At 33.4% G+C, this 18,293-nt stretch overlaps 3 protein-coding genes across 4 annotated transcripts; all 3 read right to left on the bottom strand.

The window, feature by feature from the left end:
- Positions 1-259: 259 nt before the first annotated feature.
- On the bottom strand, positions 260-3,051 carry LOC112516928. Of its 2 annotated transcripts, none has more exons than XM_025124182.1 (4): positions 2,615-3,051; positions 2,169-2,381; positions 690-715; positions 260-597 (listed from the first exon to the last, which is right to left on the bottom strand). In XM_025124182.1, the coding sequence occupies exons 1-4, from the start codon at positions 2,954-2,956 to the stop codon at positions 381-383; spliced, it is 798 nt and encodes a 265-aa protein (XP_024979950.1). In that variant the 5' UTR covers positions 2,957-3,051; the 3' UTR covers positions 260-380. The 2 variants fall into 2 exon arrangements, with proteins under 2 accessions (XP_024979950.1, XP_024979951.1); XM_025124183.1 differs by having other exon boundaries at positions 2,169-2,373; positions 2,615-2,978.
- A 2,110-nt stretch (positions 3,052-5,161) lies between these two features.
- Positions 5,162-7,499, bottom strand: LOC112517259 (transcription initiation factor TFIID subunit 12-like). Its single transcript, XM_025124635.1, has 2 exons — positions 6,555-7,499; positions 5,162-5,725 (listed from the first exon to the last, which is right to left on the bottom strand). Exons 1-2 carry the CDS (start codon positions 7,425-7,427, stop codon positions 5,471-5,473), a joined length of 1,128 nt encoding a protein of 375 aa, XP_024980403.1. The 5' UTR covers positions 7,428-7,499; the 3' UTR covers positions 5,162-5,470.
- Positions 7,500-9,889: 2,390 nt separating this feature from the next.
- On the bottom strand, positions 9,890-13,442 carry LOC112517365 (E3 SUMO-protein ligase MMS21). The gene is made up of 7 exons (XM_025124770.1): positions 13,293-13,442; positions 13,133-13,204; positions 12,883-12,993; positions 12,650-12,760; positions 11,876-12,015; positions 10,254-10,339; positions 9,890-10,174 (listed from the first exon to the last, which is right to left on the bottom strand). The coding sequence occupies exons 1-7, from the start codon at positions 13,386-13,388 to the stop codon at positions 10,023-10,025; spliced, it is 768 nt and encodes a 255-aa protein (XP_024980538.1). The 5' UTR covers positions 13,389-13,442; the 3' UTR covers positions 9,890-10,022.
- Between the last annotated feature and the right edge of the window lie 4,851 nt (positions 13,443-18,293).

The following is an 18,293-nucleotide window of genomic DNA, read 5'->3' as shown; positions in this document are numbered from 1 at the left end:
GTTAATTTGATACTAATATCGATATATTTTTGTCAAATTTTTATGATATCTTCAAACATATATTTTATTCAAAAATAAAAAGATCATCGCTTTCTTAAAATAACATAAAGTCATATTATAACATCGACTAAGATAAAGAATAAAATGAAATATTAAAATCACGATATATCTCGCTGCATTGCGCGAGTACGATTCTAGTATATATATATATATATATATATATATATATATATCAATATGAATATGTAGGCAGGGAGTTGAAGGATTTGCATCAATGCTATCAAAATGAATGATATGTGATGAAAATATCATATATATATATAGAGACATATACTACAAATAGGATTCAAAAACTGAAACCTGTTTTCTGATCTCCATCATCACTGTTTCCTGCTATTTGAATCTTGACCTCCATCATTCATGTTCATTTCAGACTCATTGGATTTCACTTGCGTTTCATCCGAACTCTGCATTTTGTCGCTCGAAGAATCTTCCATTATCGCATTATAGCCAAGCTGGCCCGAGTAGAGTATTAACCCAACAGAGTTGATGCCAAAAACGAATGTCGCAAGGTAGCATATCCCATTTATAATAGTCCTACACGCAATCATCTTGAAAATTAGGTCACGGGATTAGAATCGAACAAGAACTACAAAAAATGGTGAGGGTTGATGTATGCATACACCTACCTTATCGTTATTGTGATCTGTCTGACCTGCAACGCAAAGGTTTCGTTATACAAAGTTGAGCCGAAAGATGAGAATGAACGAAAAGGGTCGATGAGTTTATGATGAACAAGAGATGGAAGACCATCTTAATGAATCAGACATGGGAACTAAACTAAAAGAGTTTGCAAAGAGAAGAACCAACCATTTTATCCTTTATGTGCAAGACAGGGCTAGACAAGACTGAACGGGCGATAGGGAGGTAGGTTGGTGAAAGAACTGTGCAAGGTTTTTAGGGTTTTATCTGGCATATGGGGTAGTTTAGTAATTTACCAATCTTTACCTGACCCCCAGAAATCTGTTCCACCTATTTTGGTGTCTCGGTCAATGATGTCCTCTCCATGTCTAAATGTCACACCAAATGTGGGACCCAACAGGTGACAAGAAGTTTTTGTTCTGTTTCGTTTATGTCCGGTCTCGCGTACCAAACGCACAATTATGAATTGCTACATTAAACGGGAGGCAGGATCAAATAAGAAGGCAGTCGGTCAAATTGCGAGAAGTTTCAAAATCTTACATGTGATACGAAACACGTAATCACATGTGATACAAACATGTTGCGTTGACGCGCCATATAGCGAACGACCTTTCCCGTGACCCTTGGTTGCGTTGACCAAGTCGCCCACTTCCTTTCGAACATGTTGTAGGCTTGTAGCACATGTGATTTTTACTCCGTAATCACGTGTTCTCTTGGAACTTCCCACCTTCTCATTTGATCTTGTCTTGCCTCCCATAAACAAATGTTCAAGATTCTTCTTAACTATGCTAATGATGTCAAAACACTACTGAAACTACAAACCCTAAATTAAAGCACCATTTCTTGATTGTGATTATAACCCTGAGCCCAATTTTGCAGAAAACAAACAATACAAAAGAAACTAAAGGTCCGTTTATTAGCAGCTTAATAGCCTAAATGGGACTCGCAGCTTATTCGGTCAGCTATACATGATTGTTGGTAGTGGCATAGCTTTATGCAGAAACCCAAGTTTTATCCAAACATGCCTCTCCCAATTAAAGTTTATAAAGCATCTTCATTCCATCTATGAAAAACCCTTTGAAACAAAAACGTTCCCAATCTATACAAACAGATTAATCCACACAGACAACTTTATCCTAAAGAACTCAACAGAACTCAACAGAAAACCAACCAAACAGCCCTATGGATTTGTTTGTTGACAGCTTAAATAGCTTAATGGGACTCACAGCTTATTCAGTGAGCTATACATGACCATTTGGTAGTGGTTTAATATATAAAAAGTGGCTTATTCAATAAGCTTTCAGGGGAGTTTTATTTCCAAAACTCAAGCTCCTTCTATTTATGAAAAACCCTCTCAAACAAAATCTTTCCCGAACAAAATAGCCCCCAAGTGGGATTCAGATTTTGACCTTATGAAGTTCAAAGAATACCGGAAGGGATGAAGGAGGATTCATAAAAACACATACCGAAAAGTTATCGGAAATTGTTTGTCGATTCAGAGAAGCTTCAATGGTGGTAGTGAATTTATAAAGAATAAGTGCAATAACTCCGGCAGATAAACCTCCGAGCAACGCCTGAAGAGGGGACGGAGGAGCATTTGCCTCAACCGGCGACATTGCTTTCAAACTCTCCATTGCCTCCTCCTTCAACGTTTTTTTAGCTCCTGTAGACCTAAATTGCTAATCCAATAAACAAAATTCCCAATTCAAATATTGCTAATCCAATAAACAAAATTCCCAATTCAAATATTGCTAATACTTGAGTATAAGTACGAATTGATTCAATTCCGCATCATAATACACAAATTAAACCCTAACATATGAGCCAGATGTTAAATCGGCATTCAAATTCTATGGTGAATTACAGTTATGCTCTGAAAGTGAGAATATGAGAGAGAGAGAGAGGAATGAACCAGTTCTTTGGCACGCTTTGCACGTCGACGAAGGGAGCGAAACAGGAAGACGGAGATGGCGCCGGTGAGGAGAACGCTGGTGGCGACTTGGAGAGTGGAAGGGTCATCGTTGGTGGAGATAAATGAGGGGAGAGAGAAGGGAAGCTCGACGGGTCCGTCTTCCGGTCTGGGTGAGCCGGAGAGTTGAGCTAGCAATGGAACGATATGTCTGGTGGAGAATTGTTGCGAAATGGAATAGGGTTTGATGGAGGTTCTGAGAAAATTGGGATTTGGAAGGAGGGAGAAGCGAGGTAGGAGAAGGGTGGAGGAGGAGGAGAGAAGGTGTGGTGGGGAATGCAACATCGATGATGGAGGTGGCGGTGGTGGTGGTGGATTGAGGTAAGAAATGGGAGTGTGATATTGAATTTGGATAAATTGATAAATATCTTTGTATTTGAACCGGGAATTTGAGTTGGATAAAGTGTTAGCATATTTAAAGATATTAATAATTTAAGAGGTGAAATGCAAATCATTTAATTTATATAAATCGTGTAAATTATTTTATTCATCGATTTCATTGTTTAATTTTATGAATTTTTTTCTGAAATTGTTTAATCTTGTGAAATTATTTTACATAATACTTTTTTTGATGAAATTGTTTCATATATGATTATAAAATTATTTCATATAATACTAAATGAAATTTTAATGAAACTGTTTTATGTATTTCTCTAAAATTAAAATAATGAAGATGATAATATCCATGATTAACACCCTCCATTATAATTGCAAAAAAATGAACAAAATGAAAAATTATGATTGGTTGAATGAGATTTGTACGGGTTAAACAAATAACGTGATTTGTAAAGTAAACATCATCTCTCTCTCTCTCTTTATATATATATATATATATATATATATATATATTTATTTATTTATTTATTTATTTATATTTATATTTATATTTATATAGACTTGTGATCATTTGAGATCAATATGTTTTCATGAGACCTGTGAGATTACAGTTTTTTTTTTGTAAAGGTTCGACTTTTTATTACCTTCACGACGGTTTGCTGTGAAGTTTCAAATGTAAAAAAGATGTCTCATGAAAACATGATGGTCTCACGTGAACCCAACCATATACATACATACATACATGTGTGTGTATGTATATATATATATATAAATTTTGTGGTAGTTGTTTATTGATATAAAAAATGGTTTATTCAGTAGATTTTTAGAACGGATTAACGTAGAAAGTCAAGTTTTTTTCTACATCTGTCCTAATTAAAAAAAAACATGTTTCTCCCATCTATGTTAAAACCCTCTTAAACAAAAACATTCTCAATTTAATAAATCCACACAAACAGTTTTATCCATACAGAACTCAATTGAAAACCAACCAAACAACCCCTTGATAAGGTTAATGTTAATGAAACTTGATAGCGTTCAACACATGCTCGATTGAGTTTGATACACGCTCAATAGAGGTATCCATGTAGAGAAAGCGATTAGCAGAAGAATTGATTGTTTTACTCATGTCGATCTCGAATAGCGAAGAACCTCGATCCCGAGTCAAATTTCCTCTGTTAGGGCTTCAATATTGGTAGGATGAGCATCGTTTTTGCTCAATATAATTCAATACGTGTTCGATGGTAATAGCAATGCTAGGAAAACGGAGGACCTTGATTAAGCGTGTACCCGATAGACGTTTGTAGAACATCGCGAGGTAGAGAGGTCTACAGGAGAACATGGGTAGCCGACAGACAGAAGATTGTAAGGAAAAGTAAGATCCAATCAACTCCAAAATGTAGGGAAAACGTTACTGGAGCATGAAGAACATATAAAGCATAATTATATTATATATTGACACTAGTTCAAGACATTAATTACTCTGACAGTAAGAAGTTGTTTGTTTACCTCGTAATGGTTCCATTAAGAGACAGTCTTTGAATCGTTAAGAGATGAATCTTGTTTTCCAAAAAAAAAAATGTCTCTTAATGGTTCTAAAATACTCTGAATGATTTTGCATCATGGGTCTCCCTTAACCATTCAACGCCCTAATTCCATTATAAACAATTACCAAACAATTATATTTCATTTTWCACTATATCATGAGAGCCTCTTAATCATTCTGCACTAAACCATTCAACAACTACCAAGCAACCCTAATTAACCTGTTCAATCTTTATCATTCAATTATAAATTTTCATCTTCTTGATTACTTTTTATCTTCATCACTTACCTAATCACCACCATTAACACAACCTTTGCCTACCATTATCAAATCTAAATTAAAAACCCTAAATCATAATTTATGAAAATCGAAACAAAAAACGAAGAAAACGCTAACACACCATTAATGAAGAGGTACTACACACACAAACACACCATCGTGTTGACACTGTACGAGATTTGTGTAAAACACCCTATTTATACAAGCAATAGAATGTGTTCGTTTTTTAGGACGAATGTGACCATTCGACTATGAAGCGTGCGTTCTTGGATTCACGTGTTAGATACGGGTCGAAAATGTCAAATCAACTTATCTAAAAATTAAAGGTGATATTTAATCTTTCCTTAATAACCGAATACTTTCGTCTCTAAATACAACACACCTTGTTAACACCGCATTTCGGTTTCTTGATTTCATGGCCTGCCATGAAAACCGAAGGGGCCAAAATGAAAATCATACAATAGTTCAGGGACCCTTTATGTAATTCAGTCAAACATTTACAAGTCTCTAAAGGGACAAGATAGATGTAGAGCCAATCTTGCAAGAATTAGACATACAATGAATCTGAAGAAAGCTTTGATCACCTTATTTCTGTCATGATCCAGATGTGTATTTTATTATTAATTCGAATGGATTTGCTATCATGAACACTCCTGGCGCACATTAGAAGCCACAGCTCTAGCCCAAAACTTGATGTGTGCCTTCATGTCTTCTGATGAACTCTTATCAACCCATCCTCCTGGAATTACAGAACCACCAACACCACCGCGGCCGCCGCCGCCATAGTTCCTTCCACTATCCTTTCTGCTTTTGCTTTGGTTTTTCTCCATCGATCCCATATCACCGATCTTTTCTTGATGTAATCCGGGTTTCTTTTGCATGTTTTCTGTAAATGTCTGCAAAAACCAATCTCTAATTATATATATATATATATATATATATATATACAAATCTTGATATTCTATATAAGGTTGTTCTAGGGTCATGGAATCTAGAATTTTTTTGCAAAGCTACACTACACAAAATCGGCTTCATAGACGTCAAATGCGTCTAAATGGTTGTTTGGTTGGTTTTCCATCAACTTCTCTATGGATAAAGTTGTTTGTGTGAATTAATATGTTTGCATAGAATGAGAAGGTTTTTGGTTGAGAGATTTTTCATAGATGGGTATTTTTTTAATTGAGAAGGACAGGTTCGGTAAAAACTTGGCTTTCTGCATAAAACTCCCGCTAGAAGCTTATTGAATAAGCCACTTTCTATATCATTAAGCCACTACCAAACAGTCATGTATAACCGAATAAGATGTGAGTCCCATTAAGCTCATTAAGTTGCTAACAAACACTAGAATTGAAGTTTACAGGATCAAACAGTTGTGGTAAAGGTGTTACAATAAGTTGATAGAACGTGTTTTGCATCCTAACAAGTTTTTTTACAAGAATTTCGGAATGATGCGTCTTGTTAGTCTTTTTATACGACTCTTTTGAAAGTGTCTTATAAAAATGTGTTCATAGAACACTTATCAAAAATGTCTTATAAAAAGGGTATTAGAATAAGTGTTCTTAAAAAATTTGTGATGATGTCCAAATATGTCCTCACAACTTGGTGTAACTTTTATATATGATGCATTATTGTTTGGTCCTATAAACTTAAGCCCGAGAATATTTAGACATCTTTGGTGTCCTATAAGATCGATTATGTTGTAGTGCTTGTTGAATGGATGTGTACCTTAGGCGTTTGTCGAGGTTGATTCAATGTGTGTGAAGAGTTCATGGATGCTTGCCTTATCAATCTCCCCAAAGTAAACTCACTTTCTTGATCTTCTTCTTCTTCATCTTCTTGATCACTTATAACTACCGAAGTCGCCATGGATGATGTCCAGGTCAAATAAGGACTCGGGATTGGCTTTTTCGTTAGAAAAGATTGAGTTTCTATTGAAGTTGGTAAAGATGGTACCCTAGTTAGACTTGGAGGGGCAATGGGCGGTTGCTTTCTTGAAGAAAAGCTTGAGCTTTTTCGCTCTTTCTTGACATTGATATGATCTTCTTGATCACTTCCAACTACAGAAGTTGGCACGGACGATGCCCGCATCAAATCAGGACTCGGGTTCGGCTTTTTCATCCGAAAAGATTGTGATTCTATAGAATTTGGCAACGATGGTGTCCTGGTTAAACTGGGACGAGCAACGGGTGGTTGCTTTCTTGAAGAGAAGCTAGAGCTTTTTCCCTCTTTCTTGACATTAATAACTTCTGGATCACTTCCAACTAAGGAAGTTGAAATGGAAGATCCCCGCATCAAATTAGGACTTGGGTTCGGCTTTTTTGTTAGAAAAGATTGTGTTTCAGTAGAATTTGGCAACGATGGTGTCTTGGTTAAACCAGGATAAGCAACGGGTGGTTGCTTTCTTGAAGAAAAACTAGAGCCTTTCTCCTCAATCTCGACGTGTTCTTCGGTCGAACACAATGGAGGATGAGAATGAAGAGGAGGAGGACAAGAACTAGAAGAGAGATCAGAATAGCATCTAGACATGGTTCTTGATTTTGTGTGAAGCAAGTTCTCAAAGAACCAACTAGCTTCCAAAAGATCTCCAGCTTCTTCCATATCTTAAAAACACACAATCTTGATGAGATTTAAGGATGATGATCTTGAATGATTGTGTTATGATGGTGGAACAAGCTGTGAATGAAGATGATTATGATTGGAGGTAGAGGTGAAGTGGGATTGACTCATGTGGCATTGAGATTGCTGTAAATTTAAATATAATAAAGGATTCCAATTCCATATATATGAGCAATGAACCTGTTGATTTCTAAAATATTGTGCATGAATTTAAGGAAAGGGGGGTAGTTTATTTAGTGATTGGAGGTTGGGAAGTGAATATAAGAAAATGGGTATTGCCAGCAAACTACCCATGTGCAGGTTCTTTGTTTATAGACTACTACAGTACCACAAAAGATATTATATCTATTGTCATAGTTTTTTTAATCAAACAGGCTATTGATTGGCAGTATTGCTTACTTGTATAACATAGAATATATATGTATATATATGTATATGTATGTATATATATGTATACACACACGAGAGAGGCCCCTTCATTTGTTAACCAAACATTTAGTGTAAACTTCTTTAACCAAATCTCATCCATTAAAATTGGTAACCAACGGATTAGATGGAATTAGTGGCAATGTTGGAATATTGGGTAATGAAATGTGCATTCATATTTGAAATCATAAGTGAACAAAGGGTATTTTTGGACAATTACTTTATTTGCATTTCTTTTTCAGAATTCAGATGTTGACCTATGAAATTGTGTGTATTCTTTTTTCTGATGTTCGCTTATCAAATTGTGTGTATTATTTGTTTTGCTTATGAAATTATGTGTATCGTTTCGCTTATGAAATTGTGTGTATACATACAAATTCACAAACAAACACCTTCAGTTGAGCTTTTCCCAAGTAGCATATTTTTTATGTTCACCTATGATTATCATGTCTTAGTGCATGTAGATAATATGGATGAACTTTTGTACATTAGTTTCACATATGAAAATGAGTGAAGTGAAAACTACTTGCGGATATGATTAGGTGACCGCCTAATAATATCCCTATTTTTCTCGCATTGCAATTCTCTCTCTCTCTCTCTCAAAGTAGGGATATAATTATCCTCCCTAAAAATAGGGATATGATTAGGTAACCGCTAATAAAAATGAATAAAAAGTACAAAACTACCCCTAATATTTAACCAAGGCGTGTTATGAAACAAGGAATGAGTTTGGCATTTGATTGGCTAATATGGGTTTGTATAGTTAACACTATTTAAGTGGTTAACAAATGATTGGATCTCTCTCTATATATATATATACATATTCAAGAAAGATTAAATGCAAACAAGTATGTTAGAAATTAGAACTGGTTTATAAATCTTAATACAAACTTACAAAGAAAGTATGCAGACATACCCCTGTGTGGGGCCATGGAGGATAGGTCCAATAGATAAAGGTTTCTTGGAGCTTTATAACAATCATCCATGATCACCAATGTGTTCCTGCAACAAACATACATCAGCTTCATGTTAGTTTGCCTTCTAAATTCCACAACAATACACAATAAAATATTCCCCACCAAAAGATAATTAGATCTAAATTTTATAAATCTAAGCAACAGTAGTCAAGATAAGAGGTGACCTTTGTGATTGCATACTCTGTTACTTCATCTCCAATGAAAGTGGAAGTAGCAGTAGAAAAGAGGATGCCGGTAGAAGAACCAACAAGGCAAATAAGCCTCTATAGCTCGGTGGTAGAGCACGAGCCTTGTAAACTGTCACTACAATAAACTTGGTTTTATAGGACGCCAAATATGTCTAAATGTCTTAATATACTGTTTTATATGAATTAACTTTGTAGGACCAAATACTTATGTCTCTTATGCAATTATAAATGTGTTACATAAAAGCGTCCTAACAAGTCTTCACACTTTTGAAATAAAAAGCGTCCCATTAGTCTTTTTATATGACATTATTTGAAAAAATGTTATACTCGTACACTTTATTTCAAAATTGTCCTAAAAAACCTTTTAGAATGCAAAACATGGCCTAATGTCCTATTATAACACCTTTTACACAAGCTACACAATTGGTTGGTCCTATAATCTCAAGTCCTACAAAGCAGTCTAATAATACATTTAGGGCTTGTTTGTTAGCATCTTAATTAGCTTAATGGGACTCGCAGCTTTTTTGGTCAACTATACATGATTGTTCGGTAATGGCTTAATGATGGAAAGGTGGCTTATTCAGTAAGCTTCTAGGGGGGGGGCCTTTATACAGAAAGCTAGGAAAAAACTGTCATTCCCAATTAAAAAACACGCTCCTTCGATATAGAGACAAATTAATCCACACATACAGCTTTATCCATACAAGACTTAATGGAAAACCAACGAAACAGCCCCTTAGACATACCTGGCTTCCTGTAAAGCCGATTTGTTGTGATGTGTAGTTTGATCCTGCATGAAAGCAGTTTAAGAACAATAGAACCTGAACCTTTTCATCTCATTACTGAAGATTGTGTCAAAAAGGGTTTCATAGTTGCGCAATTTCTTTTCCACATAATAGCACTAATCAAACACAACAAGAAAAACAAATACCAATCACTTGATAAATCTAGGGTTTTTTCACAATTGAGTTTTCTAAAAGTCTGCTTCAGTCGGAATCTTCTTGTTCTAAATCCTCTGTGAAATCCTCTATGACATTAGGCCTGACAGTTTGCTTGTTCATTGCGCAAGATTCCTCAATTTCGACGCGTAACAAGGGATCACAAACCACTCTTTCTGCCACAATTTTTTTCGGGCATGCTGAAAGAAGAGATAACATGGTCAGGAATGGAGTAGCCAAATCATGTGTATAAAGATAATCGTGATATTTTGCATGTACCTGCCATTGGACATTTAGGTTGGCCATGCTTGGACCTTATGTACTCCATGATAACCTTTTTTTCGTATATATGCTTGCAGTCCATACTGTAAAAGTATTAGTACCATGGTGAAATCCATAATGAATCAAAAATTTGCAATATAACGAAAATAAAGATGGCAACTTTTAGCAACATTTTCATTTTATCTCATGTTGTTTGAGAAAAACTGCAGATTTGATTCTGGACCCATAAAATAGAAAGTGGAGGTAAATGGTATTAATTTCTTATCTTTTATTAGATAAATAAGAGATTGCATGTAGAATATTAGCAATACAACAAGGTCCATATATCAACCACATGGTACACTAAAATACTTTCACATTTGACAAAACTATCCACAATGACCTCAGGCAATCAACATTTTATGATCTAGCCAAGATTCTATAAGTTTGAGCACCATATAACATTCGTATGATAATGTGAGCCAATACTGTATGAGTTTGACTTTGAGCACCAAAATACAGGGATGTTTCGATAGCAAATGAAATGTTAAATTCGTGAGAAGGTTATTCTTGTGGGAGAAGACATGGAAAAAGGGTTGTACTGTAGAACCAAAGAATATAAGATCGACCCAATCAAACAAACCAAATTAATATCAAGCGGTGAGCTAGACAATCGGTTTACAGTTAAAAGAGCAAAACTGATTTTGTAACATGAGGAAGAAGGGTCACGCGGAGCAAAAATCAACTTATCACATGGACGGAGGATCTTGTACATGTTATTCTATTTGTACGAAATCATTTGGAAGCTGTAATGAGGTTACACTTCTACAGCACAGGGCATTTGAAAGAATACATGTTATTCTATTTCTATGAAATAATGATTGTTTTGGAAGCTGTAATGAGGTTACCTAACAAAAAAAAAGCCATCAAGGAKTTATARAAGTTTTGCCAGTTTAAAAAGAAAACAGCAGCAATATTCCCGGAGTGACATTGGTCACTTGAGCTTAACATGATGAGTTACTCCCAGTGAACATAGAACATTTTCTTCTTGATCCTAGAGCTATCAAAATTAGTGATACACAAATCTGGTAGCTATAAATTCATTCTAATGTTTTTTAACATAATCAAGGGCCTCAAAATCAACGAATTTGAAACTACTTGATCATGATAGCCCCTACTGCAAAAGACTCGTGGGATATATGAGCACCTAAAAAGTAAAAACCCTAATTGAGATTTAATGTTCCATCACTTTCAAGGGTGTGCTAACAACTACAATATGCAATTCTTTCTGTTTCTGAACCATCAGGAACAGATGATGTTTAACAATGGCAAAGCACATTCACTTTCATTAATTCCACGAAAGAGGTACATTTCCTGAATTGGCACTTTAAATTATCCATTGCAAGAGTTGTATAAAATTTGATGAAATTTAGCTGAACAAGAGATATATCATCTTATGTGATCTGAATGGTGCAGAAAGTAAGCTAATATGTAGTGCTTATTTTAGAGCTTTATATATATGTTTTCAATATACTAACCATTTATGTTTTAATGTCTACATAAACACATAACTCGTAGTTGAAATAGCTTATCACATTGGTAGAAAATGCTAGCAGTGAATCAGATGATGAAGATCAAACCTGCGAACAGGTTCCGAGAGTTGACCAACTGGTTTGCCACTTAGTGGACAAGTAATATTTAAAAGGATGCTTTGTGTACTAGTCATTACAATATCTTCCTGTTCTTCACCAGGCATGGGTTGTCCTGAATTATGCACATTCTGTGTAAAACAAAAGAGAACATATATTCAAGAAAACTTCAAAACAGTGAAACAAAGACTACCTTGATAAATAACTTACCACTTAAACAATACCATCTAGAGTATAACCAAAACTCATTTGATTTGCCCAAGTGTGATACCATGGTAAACAGGGTTCAGTTACACAAGTAAAAGGGGGATCAAGAGTTCAACATCCTTATCTCTTGATGAGAACAAATGAATCCCCAGAAAGCAGATAGGGAGGTATCACAGAAAATGATACTCTATTCATATTGATCAAACTCGGATTGAACACGCATTCACGTATAAAAAATTTCTTCGATTATATAGCTTTCAGCTAAACCATGACTATGCCCCTATGTGGGCCTCTAGTTGATTAGCGAACACCTGTTCCCCCATACCTTTACTGGGAGCGATAAAAAATTGGTGAGTACGATAAATTCAGGGAGAGAGACCGAGTGCTATTGCATTCAGATAGACCAAGTGACATATTGACACACAGACAACAACAAACCTACTCAACCAAGTTTGATTGATCGGTTGGGAGTTTAAATCTCGTGCACACATCAATAGGATTTAGTAATTATCCCGCAAACCCATGAATGGAATTTTGAGTGGTAATGGAATAAGTTACCCAGATGGCTTCTCTGAACTGGCGAAATAATTGATTAACTTGTGGAACAGATGATGAATGACGTTTTGTCTTTGCCATCTCATCGTCTAGCAGCTTCTTAAAATCAGTAACCTGCAAATTAAAATAATCAGCAAGAATTGTACTAGAATTAGCAAAATCCAACCAAAAATCAAACGAGATTGAAGAATTAAGAAGCTTGTAAGGAAAATGCAAATGGATGGCGAGTCCAACACCTGTTCATTGGGACGATACATATTTCCAACAGAATCAACTGCAGAGGAAAGATTAGCACAATCCTCATAAGCTTTCAGTAACTCCATAAACTCAGCTTCAAGCTCCTTCACCTGCACCATTGCCGATTTAAACGATTCCACATTTATATGGAGTTAGGTATCACTGTACCGTCCAATCCTTGCATATTAGCAATAACTATTGTTACTTTTACAAAACAAAATTGAAACCCTAGAAATAATTTCAACGTACCATTTGGCTTTTGTGTTGTTTCTCCAGACTAACCCCAATTTCCTTCATGGTACCCATAGCTTTTCGAATATCCTGGAAACAAAAATCAAAATCAAAGAGTGATTCGATTTACAACTGGGGGATTTTGATGAAAGCAAAAGATGATGGAGCGAATACTTACAGCAAGGAGTGTTTGGTTATCGTAGCAAAGAGTGGAAGCGGCGGATTTCATCCTCGATGAACCTGTCTCGCTTCGAGGAGCTGATGTCGATGCCATGACGCCGGCGTTCTCCGACTGCTACTTTACCGATCAAACCGGTGAAAGCTTTTTGCTTTAAAATCGAAAATGGCGGCCTCCGGGCGGGAAATGAAGGATGGAGAAGATGAGACCGGTGATTTCGACCATTAATTAATCTTAAGAGTTAAAATCGAGTAATTTACTTTTGTAACATATTTTCAAAAATTCATTTTGATATTTAAAATGTAAAGTTTTAAACATTTAAGTATTTAGATAATCGGTTATTATACTGATGTGGTGAGTGATATGATATTCAACTCAATATTATTTGTTGACGTGGTAAAGGACATGGATTTTTTCAATTTAAAGTTAGTCTTCAACCGGTTATCGAACATTTAAATATTTAAAATTTTATATCTTATGTATCAAAATGAAGGTTTTGAGAGTACGTTATCCAAAATATATCAAATTAAATTACTTTACTTTTTCATGCAAATTTGCCCTTTAATAAACTTACGTTTGATAATGGTTTAATGGTATATAAAGTGGCTTATTTAATAGGGAAAATTGTATCAAAATGAAACCAACTTTCACCTAATTTCTATTTTGGGGAACCAACTTTCAAAATCGTCATTTTGTGGAATCAACTTGCACCTAATTCCTATTTTGGGGAACCACTTGCAAAATAATTACAGAAAAATAACAAAAAATCGTTTTTTTTTAAAAAAATTAATGCAATAAAATCTATTTTCATTTCAAATCTCATTTTTTTAATTCAGATATCAAATTGAACATTTTTTTAAAAAATCCAAATTACCACAATAAAAATTGTTTTTTACTAATGCAAAAAAATCAATTTAATAGAAAAAAATTAATTGATGCAATTGGTTAAATATAAAAAATCTTGAATGTGATATTTAATATTTATTTTTTATCGCATCAATTAATTTTTTTCTATTAAATTGATTTTTTTTGCATTGGTAAAAAACAATTTTTATTGTGGTAATTTGGATTTTTTTTAAATGTTCAATTTGATATCTGAATTAAAAAAAAACTAGATTTGCAATGAAAGATAGATTTTATTGCATTAATTTTTTGGAAAAAAACGAATTTTATTTATTTTGTATAATTATTTTGCAAGTTGGTTCCCCAAAATAGGAATCAAGTGCAAGTTGGTTCCCCAAAATGATGATTTTAAAAGTTGGTTCCCCAAAATAGGAATTAGGTGCAAATTGGTTCCCCAGAATGACGATTTTGAAAGTTGGTTCCCCAAAATAGGAATTAGGTGAAAGTTGGTTCCATTTTGATACAATTTTCCCTATTTAATAAGCTTTTAAGGTAAACGCTTTATATAAAAAGTTAAGTTTTTCCTAAACCTCGAATTAAAAAAAATACATTATTTTCATCTATGAAAAAACTTTCTCAAATAAAAATTTCTAAATCTATACAGACAAATTAATACATACGGTCAATTTTATCCACCAAGGAATTAATTAAAAAACCAATGAAATAACCCTTAATATGTATTGTATAAGAAAATTGAATATAACCACAAGGGTGGTGCCTGATTGGTTTGAGTTTTGTTTCAAAAGTTTAAAGTACCAGGAGGTCTCAGGTTCAAATCCAAGGAGAAATAAAAATCCCCTTGTGGCCACGGAGATTCAAATGCGATGACTTCGGGATATCTGCAAAGCAGGTGGTCGTCTTGGGGTTAGTCGGCTCGCATAGCGAGTTGGATATCCAGGTTAATAAAATAAATAAATATTATTTTCCTAATGAATTTCAATTAAAAATTATTTACTTTTTTAAAAATCTATTTTACTGATTTGGCTCCTAATTCAAACTATTAACGTAAAAGTTAATTAACAAGTAGTTATCAGCAAACGATTGATTTATCAGTTAGATTGTCAATTTTGAAGAAAGATGTTGAATGCCACCGATGGGCGATGGCCATGACTGATGACCAGGTTATAAGTCATGTTGTCTCTATTACATATTTATTATTATACTTTTTATACAGTTTTAAAAGTGAATTAAACTGTCGGTCCTTGTGATATACTCAAATTTTGGATATGATTCTTAAAACAAACATTTACACTAATAGTCCCTAATTTTCCAATTTCATAAAACTGAAGGTCCTTATAGTTAACAACGTTAGTTTAACCGTTTGAAGAGACAAATCAGTTTTTGGACAAACTATAGGGACGAAAGTGCAATTTACTGCAATATATGTGAACCGCAATTAATTTTAGAGCGAATTACACTTTTGGTCACTGTAGTTTGTCCAAATATTGATTTGTCCCTTTTAACAATTACTAACTGACAATGTTAACTTCAGAGATATTGAGTGTCGTGAAATTGGAAAGTAAGGGACCATTGATGTATATAGTTTATTTTAGAGACCAGATCTAAAATTTGAGCAAACCATAGGGACCACCGGTGTAGTTCACTCTAATTTTAAATTATCAAAATGAATGTTACATTTAACATCCATCTGGTTTTGTTTTATAATATTTCAGTCCTTGATGGTTTTAAATATATTAAACGTTCGTAGAAATTAACACAAGAACTATGAATCATTCCTTTGTTATCGATCTCGACATGTAAAAGTGTTGTGTAACTTGAAATTGATTTAAGCATCAGGAGCAAGTTTATCGGATATTTAAGGTGTAGTACAAACAACACATAAGAAGTTTAAGGGGTTAAGTGTAATTGTTTGAAAGTAAAAGGACTTATTGGATTAATTGAAAGGGACCTCATGTTGTCGGTTTGAACCGGCCAACGAGTCTTGAAAAACAAATTTGAAAAGTCAAAAAGCTGTTTTATGTGTGTTTCATGTTAAAATCATTTATTAGATTTATGTCAAATGTGATTTATTGTATCTTTTTTTTATATTTGAACTTTATAAATCTTAGGTTGTTTTATCAAACGATTACTGGTTAAGTGTTTATCGAATGTCATTTACTCATCTATACTATATTATAAAATATTTGATAAAAACTCTTAAAAACTATTTTTATACATTAAGTACTGTTTATTTATGTATATTACTTAAAATTCAATATTACAAGTAAATTATGCATAATTACAACTTATTAGAACTTCATGTTCGAATTTGTGTAACTAACTGTAGATAAACATAATCAAATAAAGGATAAACATCTCACTTTAAATATATAAAATCTAAAATATAATCAGGATAATCATTAAGTTCTAATAAAATACTTAATTAATATATTTATAAAAGATTATATTATTAAAACAAAAATAAAAAAATGAATTATAAAAATACACAAAGAAATAAGAAATTTTAAATAGTTAGTTTGATACTAGTATCAAAAAAATCAAATTTTTATGATATATCTTCATATTTATATTTTATTCAACAAAAAAAAATTATTATTTTTTCAGAACCATATAAAACTGTATTATAACATCGATTGAGACAAAAAAAAACGAAACATTTGAAATCTAGATGTATCTTATTGCATTGTGTGAGTACCTTTCTAGTTTATTTTAATGGATAAGCATGATAAAGATCGAGAATCTTATTTGACAAAAGACATTACAATAATCGAAAATCTTGCCTCATAAGTGACAGAAAAACTTATTTCCCAATTAACATTTACCAACAATCCACTTTGATAGTCGAGAATGTTATCCGATAAAGTAAGTGATGATTATGACTATTGTCAATAAGTATTTACCATGTAAATATTTTATAAACGGTTCCTTGGGCCGTTTACCAGGTAAGCGCTTATCCGCATGAACGTTAGCATTAATGGCTTTATCAGGTAAGATTTTTTATCATCAAAATCAATTGTTAGCAAGTGTCTTTTACCTGGTAAACCCTTACCAAGAAAAATTATTCTCCCTTACTTACTATGCAAGATTCCCAGTCATTGTTACACCTTTTTCCCAGTAAGATTCAAGGTCTTTCCTCTGTTCAACCTGAAGGTAAACGACACCAATAAACGCTTACACTGTAAGCATTTGATAAAACAGCCCGTTAATCTGTCGATGAACTTGATTCAAAACCAAATTGGCTCAAAATTGAAATAAACCCAAAGTATAGATTTGTTTTTTTTATTCGGCTCTAATTTTGCCTGATTTAATTTTAATTTGATATGTATTCATAAGGATATTAACTAGTGGATGTATGTGAGATCAAGTTGAAATCATATCATCGTAAACATAAGTGAATTTAGATAAAGGATGATTCTAGAAAGTCTTACCACAAGTAAAAACTAGAAACACCTTTTAATGTCGCATTAATTAAATATTAATACCACTTGTTTTTATCATATTGTAATTATTTCCAAAATATATATTTGAGAATTAAATACATGCTTGACTTGAAATTGGAAGAATGGTGAAACTCGACTATTAGCAAAATGTTAGTTAATTCGTCATGTTAAACTCAACCAAACTCAATAGGATTTAAGAACCAAATCGGTAAATCGACATAAATAAACTCTGAATCATGAATCAAACACAAAACTTTGATTTGTTTTCTTTAAATTTTAAAAATATAGACTAAAACATCTATTTTTCAAGACCCAAAAAAAATATCAAAAAACCCACCAATTCCGATTCGTTAATATTTAGGCATATAATTTTAAAATGAGATTTTAATTAAATTCACACATTCAGATGAGTATAAAACAAATTTTCTTTTTAAAGTTAAATTTCTAAATAACCCTTCTGATTCCCATCCCGATTCTTAACCAAATATAACTTATGGATCAATTTAAAATAACCTATGTGTTGTTTGACAGTTGTTAAATGATTTGTACAATTTAAGTGGTCAGAATGATTAAAAAACTTTCATGATATAGTGCAAAATGAAATATAATTATTTGGTAATTGTCAAACAAGATTCATCTCTTAACGATTCAAATACCACTTCTTAATGGAACTATTAATGGTAAACAAACAACCCCT

Source organism: Cynara cardunculus (genome assembly GCF_001531365.2).
Source record: "Cynara cardunculus var. scolymus isolate 2C chromosome LG 8, CcrdV1, whole genome shotgun sequence".
NCBI classification, from domain to species: domain Eukaryota; kingdom Viridiplantae; phylum Streptophyta; class Magnoliopsida; order Asterales; family Asteraceae; genus Cynara; species Cynara cardunculus.
This window is presented reverse-complemented; position numbering and strand designations above follow the sequence as displayed.

Excerpts from the sequence above, each read along its gene's own strand:
- LOC112516928 (XM_025124182.1), bottom strand. The coding sequence starts at position 2,956 with ATGTTGCATTCCCCACCACACCTTCTCTCCTCCTCCTCCACCCTTCTC. Across the intron at positions 2,382-2,614 it reads CAAAGCGTGCCAAAGAACTG|CAATTTAGGTCTACAGGAGC; the intron begins GTTCATTCCTCT and ends TTATTGGATTAG. Across the intron at positions 716-2,168 it reads CAATTTCCGATAACTTTTCG|GTCAGACAGATCACAATAAC; the intron begins GTATGTGTTTTT and ends TTTGCGTTGCAG.
- LOC112517259 (XM_025124635.1), bottom strand. The coding sequence starts at position 7,427 with ATGGAAGAAGCTGGAGATCTTTTGGAAGCTAGTTGGTTCTTTGAGAAC. Across the intron at positions 5,726-6,554 it reads AACCTCGACAAACGCCTAAG|ACATTTACAGAAAACATGCA; the intron begins GTACACATCCAT and ends TGGTTTTTGCAG.
- LOC112517365 (XM_025124770.1), bottom strand. The coding sequence starts at position 13,388 with ATGGCATCGACATCAGCTCCTCGAAGCGAGACAGGTTCATCGAGGATG. Across the intron at positions 12,994-13,132 it reads AACAACACAAAAGCCAAATG|GTGAAGGAGCTTGAAGCTGA; the intron begins GTACGTTGAAAT and ends GCAATGGTGCAG. Across the intron at positions 10,340-11,875 it reads CTCTCGGAACCTGTTCGCAG|TATGGACTGCAAGCATATAT; the intron begins GTTTGATCTTCA and ends ATACTTTTACAG.